The 16,504-nt window shown below is 40.2% G+C and overlaps 1 protein-coding gene across 2 annotated transcripts in view; it reads left to right on the forward strand.

Annotated features, from left to right (window-relative positions):
- The window catches only part of DOCK8 (dedicator of cytokinesis 8), an 88,835-nt gene that overhangs the window by 9,943 nt on the left and 62,388 nt on the right, over positions 1 to 16,504 (forward strand). The window contains exons 2-9 of one of the 2 annotated variants that reach the window (XM_044446107.1): positions 1,228 to 1,330; positions 4,369 to 4,544; positions 6,668 to 6,739; positions 9,187 to 9,304; positions 9,672 to 9,884; positions 11,860 to 11,945; positions 13,982 to 14,048; positions 15,263 to 15,412. In XM_044446107.1, coding sequence (XP_044302042.1) covers positions 1,228 to 1,330; positions 4,369 to 4,544; positions 6,668 to 6,739; positions 9,187 to 9,304; positions 9,672 to 9,884; positions 11,860 to 11,945; positions 13,982 to 14,048; positions 15,263 to 15,412 — 985 coding nt within the window. Of the gene's footprint in view, positions 1 to 1,227; positions 1,331 to 2,009; positions 2,038 to 4,368; positions 4,545 to 6,667; positions 6,740 to 9,186; positions 9,305 to 9,671; positions 9,885 to 11,859; positions 11,946 to 13,981; positions 14,049 to 15,262; positions 15,413 to 16,504 lie in introns of those variants that run through there. The other variant, XM_044446108.1, reaches the window with a different exon arrangement.

Here is a 16,504-nt window from a genome sequence, read left to right on the forward strand (position 1 = left end):
CTGCAGCCAAGAAATTAAAAGACGCTTGCTCCTGGGGAGGAAAGCTATGGCAAATCTAGACAGCATACTAAAAAGCAGAGACATCACCCTGCCAAAAAAAAGTGCTTATGGTCAAGGCTATGGTTTTCCCAGTTGCAATATATGGCCGGGAAAGTTGGACCATAAGGAAGGCTGAACGCCAATGAATTGAGGCCTTTGAATTGTGGTGCTGGCGGAGATTCCTGCAAGTCCTTTGGACAGCAAGGCAATCAAACCGGTCAGTCCTAGAGGAGATCAACCCTGACTGCTTTTTAGAAGGTCAGATCCTGAAGATGAAACTCAAATACTTTGGCAAAAGAAGAAGGGGACGGCAGAGGATGAGGTGGCTAGATGGAGACACTGAAGCAGTTGGTGTGAGCTTAAGTGGACTCCGGGGGATGGTGGAGGACAAGAAGGCCTGGAGGAATGTCCTCCATGGTGTCGTGATGGGTCGGACACGACTTCACGACTAACAACAACAACAATTTTTTCAAATAATGTGATTTAAAGCTGTATACAGCTTTCAGGGTGGCAACCAGCACTTTAATTTGGGCCTGGTAGTAGACTGGCAGCCAACACAGACAGAAAATCACTGGAATAATATGATATCAGTTAGTAGTCTAGCAATCCCATTTTAGACTAACTCAAATTTCTGGACCATTTCAAAGGTCTCCCCATATATAATATATTGCAATAATCCAAACAGGAGTTCACCAGAACGTGAATAACTGCCACTATCCAGATAAAATTGTAGTTTGTATATCAACCTAAGGGCACTACTCTATTTATGTTTAGACTGAAAAAACCCTATAATTTGCATTATTCCCTGGCCAACCCCAGATGCTGGAGGATTTTTTTCTGTCTAAACTTGCACAGAATTGTACACTAAGCAGATACAACGTACTTAGTACCACTGAGGTCTCTTGTGCATCTAATGATGGCTCTTAAGAGCACCCCCAAAGAACAAACCTGCTCCCTTAGAGGGAAAGCTGCCCTCTCCGGAATGATTGGATGCTCCTTCGCTAGACACACAATAAGAATCTCTGTTTAAGCACATTTATGAGATTCTTTCCCAAAGTTTAAAATAATGCTTTGTCTTCCCGCTTTTGTATTTTCCCAGAAACTCTGAAATTCACTGGAGTTGCTTTGCTGTAAGCTCATTGATCCTTGTTTAGGTGGCTCATTCCTTCCCCCTTTTTTATATTTCAGGCATTCTTCTGCAGATATAAGAAGGCAATTTGTACAGCAACTAAATCCTGGACAGTTCCCTCAGCGAAGTCTTAGTACCCCTGGGGTGTCTTCTCTTCATCTAGTAAGTGTGGAGTTTGTTACACATTCTGTGTGCATCAGGGTTTCATGCCATGTGTGTAACCTCGGTGGGTTTATAGTAAACAAATGTAACTGGTCAGAGGAATGTAGATTCCAGATTTTATAGAATAGAGCTTGGGTATTTGATAGAGAACAATCTTGTGCATATTTACCTGGGAGCTTTTCCCTCAAACTCAATAGGGCTAATTTCTACTTAGACTATATAGAACTGCAGTGCAAGATGCAAATTATTCTTTGTACCCTACCAGGAGTTTAGCAAAATATTATTACCCAATGATAATGGTAGTAATCACTCAAGTGTCTGCTAAAGGTAAGCAGAGGGGAATTTTGAAACTGAAGAATTTAATTGGGCACAATGAGATCTTCCTACCTTCAACAATATTCTAGTTAGAATAAACAGCTATTTGGAGAGTGCAGTTTTTCAAAGTGAAACACTGCAATAAATAAATGCTTCCTGTCTACCAAAGCTAACCACCATCTCTTTACTTGCTTTTTTAAATCTGAGAAACTGTGGTGTTTAACTTGTCCTATCTGGGTGATTCACTGGAAGATTGGGGGAGGGTTTGGGGGTTTTTTTTTGAGCTGAAACCACTTCTGCCAAGAAGCTTACATTTTATTTCCTATACCCGCCATTTTACTGTTTACCACCAAAATGTACCTTGCCGCTGATTGTTCTGTACGATGAAGAAGGTAAGTGTTTTGTAACTGGTTTTGTATGTTTAACTTGCCTTTTGCTTAATAAATTATACTGACTAAAGATGTATAACAGTTCACCAGTTTCAGTGATGTTCTTTTTAACAGTTTATACCAAGCTCTCTCACAAATTTATTAATTCTACCCTATGAGGTTTCTAAAACTATAGAATTGACTACCCTATCATTTGAGAATGTAATATATGCACAGTCCACTTCAATGGTCAAAAATACTTCATTCTTGATTATAGTGTAGTTTGGTGAGGACTGCTATTTTGTTTGCAGAGCATATTATATCTTTAGAAAATAAACATGGCATGTACCTAGTTAAATGCACATTTAAATTGCATTTATTAATTCAAAAAAACTTTTGTAAACTCTTGTTATATTCCTGAGGGGCTGAAAAAGGTTGTAGTCCAGTCTTTAAGGTGCCACGAGACTCTGTCTTCTATCCACATGGTGCATTGCTAATGAAAACTGGTGAAATTCTGTTTTCAGTTATACATGGATAAGTCCCATTCTCCAACTTAAATGGGACTTAGCCTGAAGAACCAACTATAGGATTACAGGCAAACATTTCAAGTGAAAGACTTCCTGTTATTGCAATCCTATTGTCTCAAAAATAAGCTCCCTTAAGTTTAATGAAACTTCTTCCTAGATAAGTGAGTATAGGATTGCAGCCCTAGATAGCTTCCTGTCATTATACAGAAAACAGTTAAAAGGGGTACAGTTAATGAAAAGTGTTTATATCTTTAAGAGAGTGTAACTCTGTAAAAAGTTATATAGTAGAAGAATAGCCTCTTAGCCTGTATTCTGTCAGTCAATGGGACTAAAGCAACCCAACTCTTTCCAAGATTACAGACTCAGCAATTAGTTTATCTGAAGCACTTTAAAGCCTCGAGTAGCATTGATGAGGAAGAGTTTTGTGTTCACATTATTTTGGCAAGCAATGACAGATAATTAAAATAGATCTGCACACCTCTCCTCTTGCCACATCCTTTGAAGCATGTTAAAGAAATGTAACACAATGAGATGTAAATTTGTTTACTTTCAGTTTCATCTATGATTATTTGTAGTTACGCAAAGTTCCATGAAATGCTTGTGAAAAGACTTGAAAAACAGGCTCTCCATTATATGGACTAGTGCTCTACCGATGAAAACATTAATTGGCCAATTAAAAAAAATAAAATCCTAGAGAAAGGAAGATGCTTTATGTTGAGTTAAAGCCTTGGCCCATCTGGCCCAGTAGTGTCAACAAAGTCAGGCAGCAGCTCTTTTCCTAGCTCTACCTAGAGATGCCCAGGTTTGCATCAGGGACTTTCTGCCTGCAAAGCAAGGACTCCCCCACTGAGCGACAGTCACTCCTGAGAGATGGCCAGGGGCATTTGGAGCAGGATTTTGGTATGGGAACACATTCAAAAAACACACAAAATAAGAGAATTCTCATAGACATGGGCAGGATGCCTTTCTGTCACTGCTATGACCAGCCTGAACATCAAGTGACCTTCTAATCCTTGCCCTTTTTCTGGGTAGATTGTCTAGCTATCTCTAACACAGGTTGTTCATGCCATCTGTGCAAGAATATCTGTGGTATCATCTAACAACTGTTTGGGGATGGCCACTGGATATAAAGCTCTCTGTGCTTTAATCCCCTCTAACCTCATTGACTACATTTATTACTATCTAAAATATAAGAACCTAACAGTAGAATTCTATACATGGCCACTGAGTTCAATGAGACTTATTCCTAGATATATGTGCATAGGGTTGCAGCCTAAATGCATCTCAGAGCATGTTTAGGCAGAACAAAAAAGTCCTACTAATCCCAGCATCCCCTAGCTAGTGTGCTGTGAATTGTAGGGCTTTTTTCTGTCTGTATATATTTCAGATATCTGAAAAAATACACTGTTCTCAGCATTGTGGCTGAGGATTCCAATTAGCCTCTCTTGTTGCAGACACACATTGTATGTAGATTTGATATTGTCTTTAGATGGTTCACTATTTGCAGCATTTTCCAAGTCATTCTCCTCCATTTCTTCCTTTTTCATTTACTCCTCTGTCAACTGTTCCATCAAGACTTCCTAAGAGCACAGTAGACAGTGCTACATACAGGCTTAGTGGCTGACTAGGGGTTATGAGACTTACTGCATCTGAAAGCACATTTGAGTTGTAACCATAGTTCCTGATCTATAAAGGGATCTGCTTGGCTCTATTTATGGTATTTGAGTTTAACACTCAGTGGTGACATGATCATTGGATGCTATGACAGTATTCCTGTGTCTGGGGAAAAGTAAAAGGTATCATTTGTTTTCTTTCTTGTAACATTCAGCCTCAATACTACGATGCAGTAGAACCGGTTGATTTTGAAGGTTTCCTCATGATGCAGTTGAATAACTTAGATTCAGAACTCCTGCAGGAACTGGGTGACTTTCCTGAAGATGATTTGGAGGTGGTCTTTACTCAAAAGGAGCACAGGACCTTGCAGCCATCATTACCAGAAGAAGGGTAAGTAAATGGAAAGCAGGTTGAATGGCCCCAAATGTATACTTTCTGAGTCTGAAGTATTTCCCTTTAATGATGTGGTGTGTAGAGGTAGACTATAGGTATTCAGTAGGAGTGAATTGCCTAAAATTGGACAGTGGAATCTTTTGCTACTTACTCAAAGCTCTCTGTCCAGTGATTCTATAAAAAATGTCCTGCTGGGTCAGATCAAGGATCCAGCTAGTCTAACAATCTGTTCACACAGTGGCTAACTGTCTGCCCTTCCTCCAGGAATGTGTCCAGCCTCTTTGTAAAGCCACCCAAATTGGTGGCCACTGCTACATCTTGAGGAACTGAACTCCATAGTTTAACTATGTGCTGTGTGAAGAAGTAATTTTATCTGTTATGAAGTGCCCACTGATCACCTTCACTGAGTGACCTAAGTTCTAGTATTGTGAGAAATGTTTCTACTCCCTCCAGTTTTAAACCTGTAAATCACCACCCACAATAGTCAGCAGGTCCTCTCACAGGCACCTGGCAAGTTTCAGCAGGCTTTTTGACATGTACAGAGGGTGGCAGCAGGGAGGAATGGAAACAAAAGCATATGCATGCCTTCCACTTGCACAATGTTGGATATCATTTTATTTTTTTAAGTTGATCTTATAACGATAAATGCCATAACAACACAGAAAACACAGCTGGCACATTAAGGGCATAATTTATAGCTTTAGCTGCCTTTTACTACCTTTACTACCTTTTTTCTGATTAAAGTTGCCATTTGGTGCATACATATGGAGGCAAACATCTCACTAAATTCATTGGGATAAACATTACATGAATAAACATGTATATGATTGGATCATAAATAATTTCCCTGTAGATTCTTCTAGTTTGTTCAAATTATAAATTGGACTAGCAACTCAATTCAAGCATAAAATGAGGAGCCACCTTTCATGCATGTGCACTTTTAAAATCCCTAGATGCTTTGCTTAAGTGGTAAGACTCATCTTGTGATGAGATAAGATGGGAGGGGCCAGAGGTCAATGGCAGATTCCCTGCTTAGTAGGCAGAAGGTCTCAGGTTCAATCCTTGACTGCAGGTGGGACTAGGAAAGAACCTCCCCTGAAGTGCAGAGATCCATTGCTAGTCAGTGTTGACAATACTGGTCAATAAGACCTGGCTCAGTATAATTGGCTTCCTATGTTCTTGTGCTGAAAGCTTCAGTTATTCAGAAACAGGTGTGGCAGGGCTGAGTCATACAAAAACATTTTCTGCTCCATCCTCTTGAGTTTTCTCAGAGTTTTCATGTGTATGCTCTTCCCACTCTCCGTTTTAACATTCAGCATGGCAGTGTACCACCCTTTCCTAACATGCATAGGATTGAACCTTTAAAGTTGTTGAATGCTTCATTTCATAATAGATCTTTTTATTCTTATTCCAAAATAAGTCAGGGTACATTCAGCAAGGTTTGTTCTTTGTAAATTTTATACATGTAAAGTGGTGGAAGGGGAAGCAGTTTGCTGGCCTTTTGTGTTTATATGTGCATTGACCTGTGTGTCAACTAGCATCAAGATTCTGCTTTCTACTCCAGGACTTCACTTCTAATGATTCTCATTCTGGGGACAGGTCACTCTCTGGGACAGCCAGTACCTACTTAGATGATTAGGTAAAATGTTCAGCAGCTTGCCTTAATCAGAAAGCACAGAAGGAATAATTGTACATGGCAAGAGTAGCAAAACACCAAGAAAGAAGAAAAATAATGTGAAACTAGAAAACTGAGCAGTGAATATCCCTCTTCTTATACTAATCTCTTTTCACTCATGAGAATAAGTATTTCAGTTCTCAGCATACCCCAACCAGCCTTTACTGAATATGCTTTTTATATGTATTTTAATATTTACTTATTCTGGTTGGCTGTGTATTATCTTTTCTTGTTATAAATGGACATATTTAATAAAGTACATCATGCAAAATAACTTGGAAAACAGATTTGGATAGAGAACCCACAAGAGAAGTGCTATTTGCAACCAAATATACAAGGGTGTCTTGAGAGGTAACAGTAATTTTGGTATCCAATGAGTATCCACATTGCTGCTTCTTTCCAGGATGTATGCTTGTGGATGTTGATATTTTTGTTCCCTCTCTAGAGCTGAATTGGATCCACATGTCCGGGATTGTGTTCAGACCTATATTCGTGACTGGCTGATTGTGAATCGAAAGTAAGTTGCACACTGAAGAATGATCACATAGATATCCTATTTTTAGCGTGCAAGCTCATTCTTTCTGTAGTGGCTGTGTGTGTGGGACTGAAACACAGAGTCCCCCTCCCAAGGTTGTAGCACACAGGAGCGGGGACTCTGAGGATTCTTGTCTAAGGCCATAGGCATGTGCCTTAAAGTAATTAGTGTTTGTATTGTTTTAAACTATTTGTGCTTTTTATCTTGTTTGTTTATGGTTATGCTGTATTTTGATGTGACCTGCTTAGAGATCACTTTGATATCACTTTAATAAAGTGATATCAAAGTATTATAAATTAAATAATATTATTTGCATTGATAGAGGAATGTTAAAGCCTGTTCTTTTGACTAGTTCTGTAATTAGTCAAGAAGTAGGATACTTACTGTCTTATCATATTTATATTTATTACATTTATATCTTTCTTCAAAGGAACTCTAAATGATACACATGATCTTCCTTCTCTCCATTTTATCCTCACCGCAGCCTTGTGAAGTAGGTTAGGTTGTGAGTCAGTGACTGGCCCAGAGCCACCTAATGAGCTTCATGGCTGGGTGGGGAATAGAACCTGGATCTCCCCACTTCCAATCCTACACTTGAACCGCTATACTACACTGGCTGTTCAGAATATACAGTAGACTCAGTCCACAAAGAACTACAGGCAGTTAGTATCGTGTGCCATAGTTTGATGGGGATGCCTTGGAAGTCTACTGGCCTGTTCAAGGAGCATTCCTGTGGAGGCATGATTTGTGTTGAGCAATATCTCCTAAATGAATGCAATTGAGGGGAGGATTCCATGACTTCTGTGATGGCAGTAATCTTCTTTCACGCTGTTGCATGGAGGTAGCTCAGGCATGGAGACTCAGGAAGGAACTTCATGTGAATTTCTCCTACTAGTCAAGGCCTTCCACATACTCAGTGGGCTCCTGTGGGGGCCACTTGGTGGGCAAGTGTTAACCGGATTTCAGTCGGTTGGCCTATCCTTTGCAATGATTTTTTTTTATTTCACAGAAAAACATTACTTGGACATTAGAGCTTCCTAATAAAACAATTCAGAGCTCTTGGCTTTCGTCCAGCGTAGTTGAACACGCAATCTTATGCATGTTGGTTTTGGTACTAGCATAGAGTCCTAACCAGCTAAGGACACAAGTCCTGGAAGGATTGCTTCTCCCAGCACTAACCAGTCTAGGTTTTAAGGTCAACAGGGGAGGTTCTGCAAATGGGACCTCTGAGAAGTCTGGCTCAAGGGGCGAACAAGTGAAGCAGGGCCTTCTTGATAGTAGCTCCATAATTACAAAACTCCTTCCCTGTAGAACAGGGATAGGGAATCTGTTTTGACATGAGAACTGGGCCAAGGGTGTTGCAGGCTACATCTCAAAGTGGCATGTGGTGCCACAGTATGATTAGCTGGCTATATACACTCTCATACCCTGAGCCTTCCCCATTGCAATCAAGATTTGCAGTAGGAGAAGGATGGTTTTGGGGGAGAAGGGAAGTCACAGATTTGGGAGAAGAGAGTTAGCCCTTTCCTCTCTAGCAGCCATGCCCCTGAAAATGCCTCCTGCACTACAGTTAGCTCCCCCTGCCACAAAGCCCCTAGTGGCCCCAAAGAGGACTTTTTAAAAGACTGGTTACAGCAGGGAAGGGGCCATTTTTTGAGGAGGATGGTCATGGGGTTAGGGATGGGAGGATTGACCTCCCTAGAAACCACTTACCCCAAAATGACCCCCTTGTTGCAATTAGGTTTAGTGAGGAAGCACCTCTTGGAAGCAACAGAGACTTAATGCAGTATGGGGGTGGAGCAGGGAAACTGCAGTATTTTTATTCAGTGACCCAGGCTACAGCATGAGAAGGTGATGGACTATGGGATCTTCCTATGGGCTGACAGTTACCCATCCTTGCTGCAGAGATTTGGTTGGTTCCCACACTGTTTGTGTTTAGTTTGTGTTATTACATTTTTGTTGTTGGTTTGTAATTTTATTTATTTTTCCAGAATTGGTTTTAAAGCTGCATTTTTTGGAAGGGGGGCTTATTAGCTGCCCTGGGCTCTTTCAGGAGGAAGGGTAGAACACAAGAATGAGAGGGAGGGAGAAAGAGATCCAGGTACTAGTCTGTATTCAGTCATGAAACTTGCTAGGAGACTTTAAGCTCAAGCTCAACATACCTCACAGGGTTGTTGTTGTGAGGATAAAATGTCACTCTGTAAGGTACCTTGGGTTCCTCACAAAATGAAAAAGTTAGCATATTTATTTATTTATTTATTTATTTATTTATTTAAAGCTTTTACATCCTGCCCTTCACAATGTCTCAGGGTGGTATACACACATTGCATTCACATAAATGCAACAAAATAATAGTAATTAGTGATGGTTGGTTATTTTTTTATCTCCACATAATTTTACTGAAATCTGACTGGTTATTTTTATTGAAGGACCCAAGGAAATAGTGAGACATCTTCCTTCACGAAAAGGGGATCCAGAAGGGACTTCCACAGAAATCTTCAAAAGCAGACGTTTGAATCTGAAATTGTGGATTACAGTGATTATCAGGTATCCTTTACCATTGCTATCTATAATCTATCTATGGATCTATCTGTCTGTTGACAATGGCTGAGCTGAGTTAAAGGGCAGGGATAGAACTAATCATCTGCTAATTTTCTGTTCTTGCTGGCATGGCAGTGCATACTAAATATTTAATGCATCATTTGTTCATTACTGAATAAGCTAAGATCCGTGTACGTTCTCTTCTAAGGCCTAATTTATTTGGAATTTTCAATATGAAACTGGAGGTCCAAAAATACTTATTTTTTTTTCTTTAGACATTGCTACTGTAGTAATAGCTACATTTAACATTGGTAAACCGAAGTGTTTTGCTGTATTTCCTGCTTCATGTTGTATTTCCTTGGCTCTTGGGCAGGCAAGTTTCCCGCATTTAAAGGTCCTCTGTGATGACTCTAGTAGAGCCACACTGACCTCTGGAGATTTCGATTTGCGCAGTTTGCAACCTGATCATCGTCTGCCAAATTTGCTACAGCATGTGAGTGTTGAAGAATTTCAGAAACAAAATGAGGAAGCACGGCAAAACAACAGGCCTGCAGAATTGTTTGCCCTGTATCCCAGTATAGATGAGGTGAGGCACTTATCTTATGGTACAATTATTTTGCAGTCTTACATACTTTAAAAATGGAACATCCTGTAAAGAATTAAGATTCTAACCAGTGTTAACTGTGGAAGTAAACTGCCTTCATGTACTTGCTTCTGAAATGTAAACTCTTTTCCTTGAAACGTCTTAGCCCCTTACTCTGTTTGACTTGTTCTGCTTGTGTTAACTTCACTGATGCAGCGGGGAGTGTTATTTAAGTTCCTTGAAGGCCAGTGTGGTGATGTGGTTAAGCGTGGTGAATTGGAACTCAGGAGATCTGGGTTCAAGTCCTCACATGGCCAAGGGAGTAACTAGGAGACTTCACTTGACTTAGCCTAACCTTCACAGAGTTGTTATGCTGATAAAATGGAGAGGAGCAGCAGCAAACAAGCTAACTTGGTTCCTTGCAAGAAGAATGAAACATGGGATATAAATGTGGTAGTAGTGATGATGATGATGATGATGGATCATCATGGGTTATTAGATTTAAACAGCCCTCACATTGTCCTGTTAGAGGGTTGTTTAACCCTTGAATAACTCACAATGGACAGGTTTACACAACTGATTTCAATCCCTAACCACCCTGATCATGGGTTGCCTGTTGTAAGTGGCAGCCACACGTTTGTCATGCACCACAGCTATTGAGAGTTATATAACCCTCAGATGAGCCAAGTGTGTTGTATAAACTGGTCTGTTGCATTTTAGAGGAACCCTGGTTGACTTGGGCTGCTCATGTAGCACCGACATTGACTGTATAGTACAAGTGCATAGAGATTCTTTCAGCTGCATCCAGTTACATAGAATCACAGAAACAGAGTATGTCAGAAGGGGTCTCCTGGGCCATCTAGTCTGACCCCTGGCACCAGCTGGCTCCACTCATGACATACCTACCATGTGCATGTCCAGCCTATCTTTGAACACCCTCACCGATGGGGCTTCAACCATCTCCCATGGAAGCCCATTCTGTACCCTTGGGTCCTAACGATCAGGAAGTACTTTCTGACATCCAAATTGAACCTTGGTTCCCTGAGCTTGACTCCATTGGAATGCATCCTACTCTCCTCTGCAGGGGAAAATGGGTCTCTACCCTCCTCTGTGTGGCACCCTCTCATGTACCTATAAGTCGCCAAAAGATCCCCTCGGAGTCTCCTCTCCTCAGGCTGAAAAGACCTAGCTCCCTCAGTTTTGCCTCATACTGCTTTTAATGCAGGCACCATCCTTGTGTTCATACACTGCACCCTGCTACCCCTTGAAAACTGAAAACACTTACATAGTTTGAATCATTATGATTTTTGGCAGCCATATTCAACCAGGAGCAATGAAAAGAAGTGATTTCATTCTAGAGCCAGGGTAGTATAGTGGTTAAGAGTAGAGGAGTGGGACTCAGGCAATCTGGGTTCTAGTCCCGGCTCAGCCATGGAGCCAACTGGGTGACTTTGGGTCACAGACTCTCAGCCCAGCCTTCCTCACAGGGTTGTTGTGGAGATAAGATTGAGAGCAGGAGGAAGAGGAGAATGACACAAGTTGCTTTGAGTTCTTTGTAAGAAAAATGGTGGGATATAATAAATAAATAAATGTAAATATAATACTGCAATACTCAGTATAATAATATCTGTCATGCCTTCTCTGGTTGAGAACATAACATGGCATTTAAGAATTTGAACTGCTGACAGTGACTCAGATGCAGTTTATACATTCAATAAATAATAATAAAGATTCTTCCAGTAGTTCAGGGGAGGTCTGTTGGCTTTGTTTGGGGTACCTGTATGTAAATATCTTGCTATACATTAAACTGTTTTTTGTATGCTACCTATGTTTCATTTGCCTGTGTTGCACCTGATAGCACAAAAGGTGCTTCAGCTACAGTTAAATAATTTCTCTATATTACTGTTTGATGATGATGATGATGATGATGATGATGCCTATTTCCAATACTGGGAAGTAATACTATGTTTAATAATAGGAGGATGCTGTGGAAATACGGCCAGTGCCTGAATGTCCCAAGGAATATTTGGGCAATAGGATACTGGTAAAAATACAGACACTGAAGTAAGTAAGCAACTTCTGGTTCCATCAAACACATTTGCAGGGCTTGACATAGTTTTCATCATGTGACCATCAGAGGTTGAGACTAGTTCTGCATGTGCAGCAGAATGAGGAAGATACTGGAGCTGGTAGAATGGACTGTTCTACTTCAGATACCAAGTGCAGGATCAAATTTATGAAAGCTTCCCTTTTTTTTAATCCACACAAGCAAAAAGCAAGGAATGTTTTACTTATAGTGGGAATATTTTAAAATGCTTTCTATGTGCAGCCTGAATTGGTACTAACAATTGTTACCTTTGGACCCTTCTACTTCATTCCTACTGTCTTGTAGTTCATGTGTAAATCCAGCCTGATTCTCTTGCAGGCAGCAAAATATTTATCATGGTAACTTTTCACATTTGTTTCTTTTTTGCATTTGCAAGACCCATCAAGGTAGTATTTTAAACTGGTCTTCCAAGCATGATTTTGGGTAGAGCCCTGATAATTTTGATTCTGTGAAGGCCAGGAAGAGAAGAGGAAGTAGAGAAACAATTTCTTCATTTTGCATTCATTTGTTTTTTACATAGTATTGCTGATGTTTATACAATGAGGAAACATTGCCAGTGTCCTGGTACTAATAATCCATTCTGTTCTAAAGAGGATAAATTAATTCATTTTCCTGAGTTTGCTTTAAAATTGCCAACACTGACAACAATTATATTAATTTCTGAATACACGCTCTTTCAAAAAAACAGACATATTTGCAACCAACCAAAGATGATCTCAAATGCTATGTTACCATTTGACTTTTTCATGGTAAAACAGCATTTGAGATCACCCATCATCAAAGAGGTGTTCCAAAAATCCATATATTGGGTTAGCTCCTACGCATTCAGTGAAATTCTGCTTACTTTGGAGGAAATTTTCTTTCACTGATTTCACTTTGCCTTTGCATCTCTCTTTGCCTCCATGAAAAGCTGCTCTGGTTGGTTGGAGGTACTTTTGGAACAGTGTGAGAGGTGGCACTGTGGAGTGTAGGGCAAAGGAGCAATTGGCAGAAATTGGCACCCTTCCCCCTTCCCCATCTGGAAGCCTCCTCTCAATCCTAGTTCTGTCTGTAAGACAAAAGAGCTTTTCTCTTAACAGAGAAGCAAATCTGCATCCATCCATTCAGTGTCACTGTTATTAGTATTAATATTCACTGCCATCAGTGTGTATAGCAGTGAGGTCTTACAGAATTACATAGGCAAAAATAGCCAGGCTTTTGCTCCCATAGAGCTTGCACTCTAGACAGCGTGAAAAGCAATGGAAAGGGGAAGGACAAAAGAAGGGTAGAAAATGCCTAAAGCCTGGAATGCTTCCCAAGAAGGCTTTTACTGTACCATCTCCCTGACTCATTTATGGATTTAACAATGGGTGCAGATACAACATCTTCCACTCATACCCCTCTCATATCTCCCTATTATTCAGGGAATCACCATCAGAAAGCAGGTGATCACAAACTTCTCCAGACCAGGCTTTAATTGTGCATTCACCATTCCTCAATCATGATTGTTTATGAGTGCTTTATGTGATATCCTCACCATCTAGTTTCACTTCTGTTATTTAAAAGCAGTTTCACAAGGGCTTTCTGGGGTGAGAAAAATGTTTCTTCCTTTGGCAAAAAGAAACAAACACAAATTGTACACTGTAGTTCTGTGATTCTGCTATATCATAGCATCAGCTACAGGTTATGCAGAGGAAGGTACAGAAAAGCAGGAAAGGCAAATGATTTTACTTAGAGCTCTAATTTTAATTCTGTAGTGAAATGGAAAACAGCAACATCAGGTTAAACCACACTTGGTCTTTTTTCTCACAGCAGAAAAAGTGTTAAGGAAAAATGATGGAATTGTATTTGTAGCACAATGTCTTTTGATTGGTTAGAACTGGGAGTGAGGATTAAAAGGTTAGGCCAAAACTTATATTTGGGTTAAATATTTTTTTGCAAGTGCAGATGTGTTGTAAGTAACCATCACTTTCTTTTTTAAGTATTAATCTGTGTCCTATCTTCCCCTTACCAGATTTGAGATAGAAATTGAGCCATTATTTGTAAGCTTGGCCCTCTATGATATAAAAGAAAGGAAAAAGGTAAGAGTGCAACTACACAAAGCTAAGGGTGATAGTAATAATAATAAATAAGAGCAATAATAAAACTATATAAGTAATGCACTAGTTTGCAGCATCATTTTTCATTTCAAATTAATAATATCCACATTGCCTGTTGTTAGCACTGTACCTTGAGTGGCTACAGATGTCTATGGCAGGTAGAAAGCCAGTGTGGTGTAGTGGTTAAGAGCATGGGACTGGGACTCAGACGATCTGGGTTCGAGTCCCCACTCAGCTATGGAGCCAACTGGGTGACTTTGGGCCAGTCACAGACTCTCAGCCCAACCTACCTCACAGGGTTGTTGTTGTGAGGATAAGATGGAGGAGATGTAAGCTGCCTTGAGCCCTTTGTAGGAAAAAAGCAGGATATAAATAGAAAAACGAACGAATGAATGAATGAATGAATCATCTTAGCACTTAGCTGCCTGGTGAAGCAAACTTTACCAGAGCTCTGCATTCCACTGATAGGTAGGGTAGCAGGGCTTGATAGAGTGTGGCTCACTGCCTGACCAGATCCTACAGGTAACCATTGCTTCTCATGGAACTGAATAGATTCTGCAGTATATTTACAACAGCTGTCACAAGATAAATCGGGGGGGGGGGGGCAAACCTCACACCTGTATCCTTAATCTGCCTCAGGCCCCAGTCTGGCCCTCTGGGGATGGCCTGCCACTTTTCTCATGGTTTCACAGCTTTTCCAGCTTTTTCCCTATTCTAAAAGGTTGAAATGCCCCTCCTGGAGCTTAGCTGCTTGCAGTAAGAAATTTACAGGCTGGTATTTCTGGCAACGCTTCTTTTGTCTTTGATCCGCCCCACCCAAATTTAATTTGCTTTCAGGCTGAAAAAGATTCCATTGCCCTTCAAGTGAATGATTGTTTGTAATTGCACTAACTTCAGTTTACTTAATATTTTCAAAAGTGTCAAAATGAGACAAGAGGATAAATGAGAAGATAATTTTGGCTAATGTTTGAGTTTGGTTTCCAGGGGATTGGTTGTTTTATTTGATTCTCAGAATTATCTTATGAAATTAGTCAATGAAGTTAAAGCCCATCAAAGTGAGGGTCTTTATTAGAGCTATAAAGAATCTGGCTCAATATCTGTATTGTAGCAAATGTATAATTACCATGAGTATGACTGTATTACATTGCTTGAATGCCAATTTCCATATGGAATGTGAAATTTCTTTTCTTTTTAAGATCTCAGAGAATTTTCATTGTGATTTGAACTCTGAACCTTTCAAAACATTTTTACGATCACACACACCCTGTATTGACTCTTCTAGTCAGGCGAGGTCTGCAGTATTTTCAGTTACGTATCCCTCTCCAGATATCTACCTAATATTGAAGGTAAGTCCTATTTGTATCCTAAGGCTGTGTTTTTTTCTTAAGGGGAAATTCTGTGGCCCCTAGACAGCTTCTAGGAATCAGAACTTTACCCTTCTGTTCCCTCACAGCATGGCAGCAGCTGTATGCCAAGAATATGACCTTGGAGAGGGGTAAAAGGGGGTGTTTCAGTGGGCAGGGAGGGGAGGAGGCTGTATGGCTTTCCCCCTAGGATGATAGGCTCCCAGATGAGTTCCACAGGGTGACAGTTGATGAAAGCATTGGAAAGATTATGTAATCCCTGGGCATTCTAATGCCTACTGTAATCTCAAATGCCGCTGAATTTGGATTAGGTAGTAAAACTTTAGAAAAAGCGAACAAGCCTTATTCAGCAGCAAATAAAGAATATGGAGGTCATCCGTCTCTACCTTATTTTGCAACCCTGTCAGTACATTGTTACTATCCTTACTATGTACGTGTAACACACACACACACACACACACACACACATAATATATTATTGTTGTCTCCAACAACGATAATTGACAAGTTAAAGGTTTGCATTGATAATGGGGAGATAATGGGTTTTGAACACTTTCTTTTGCCTCCTTTACTGCTGCTTTTCTATTAGGAATTGAAAGTTGGATAAATGCACCAGAATGCAGTCAAATCTTGTCAATCTGTTCCCTGCTTCACCTTGTTGCTCCCTTTAACAGCTGAAACAGACAAGGACACTGTGCAGACAACTGTACAAACACACTTGTGAAAGACTGGCAAAAATAAGAACAATAATTTTAAAAATCATCAGCAGAATTGCACGATTTTCTGAGCCTGAAAAAAGTTTAAAAATATGACCCCAGTAGCATATTTTTTGGACTTGGAGGGAAAAAACCCCAGCAGCAAATGAAAAAGGGTAGTGATCAGAGAGGACAATGAGCACATCAAGATGTGCTCTGCTGCAAGGGACACTGGGATACTGGATGAAGGACCAGAAAGGCAGGAGTGAGAGCGGCTAATTTGTAGGGCGGCTTACTGTGACTTGCACATGTGGCCCTATTCTGTCTGCTGCTTTAATTTTCTTTTTAACATCTAGATTTTTAGCATTCAGTTATTTTT

The sequence above is a fragment of the Varanus komodoensis genome, unplaced genomic scaffold (genome assembly GCF_004798865.1).
Source record: "Varanus komodoensis strain SLA01 unplaced genomic scaffold, ASM479886v1 scaffold5, whole genome shotgun sequence".
Lineage (NCBI taxonomy): Eukaryota > Metazoa > Chordata > Lepidosauria > Squamata > Varanidae > Varanus > Varanus komodoensis.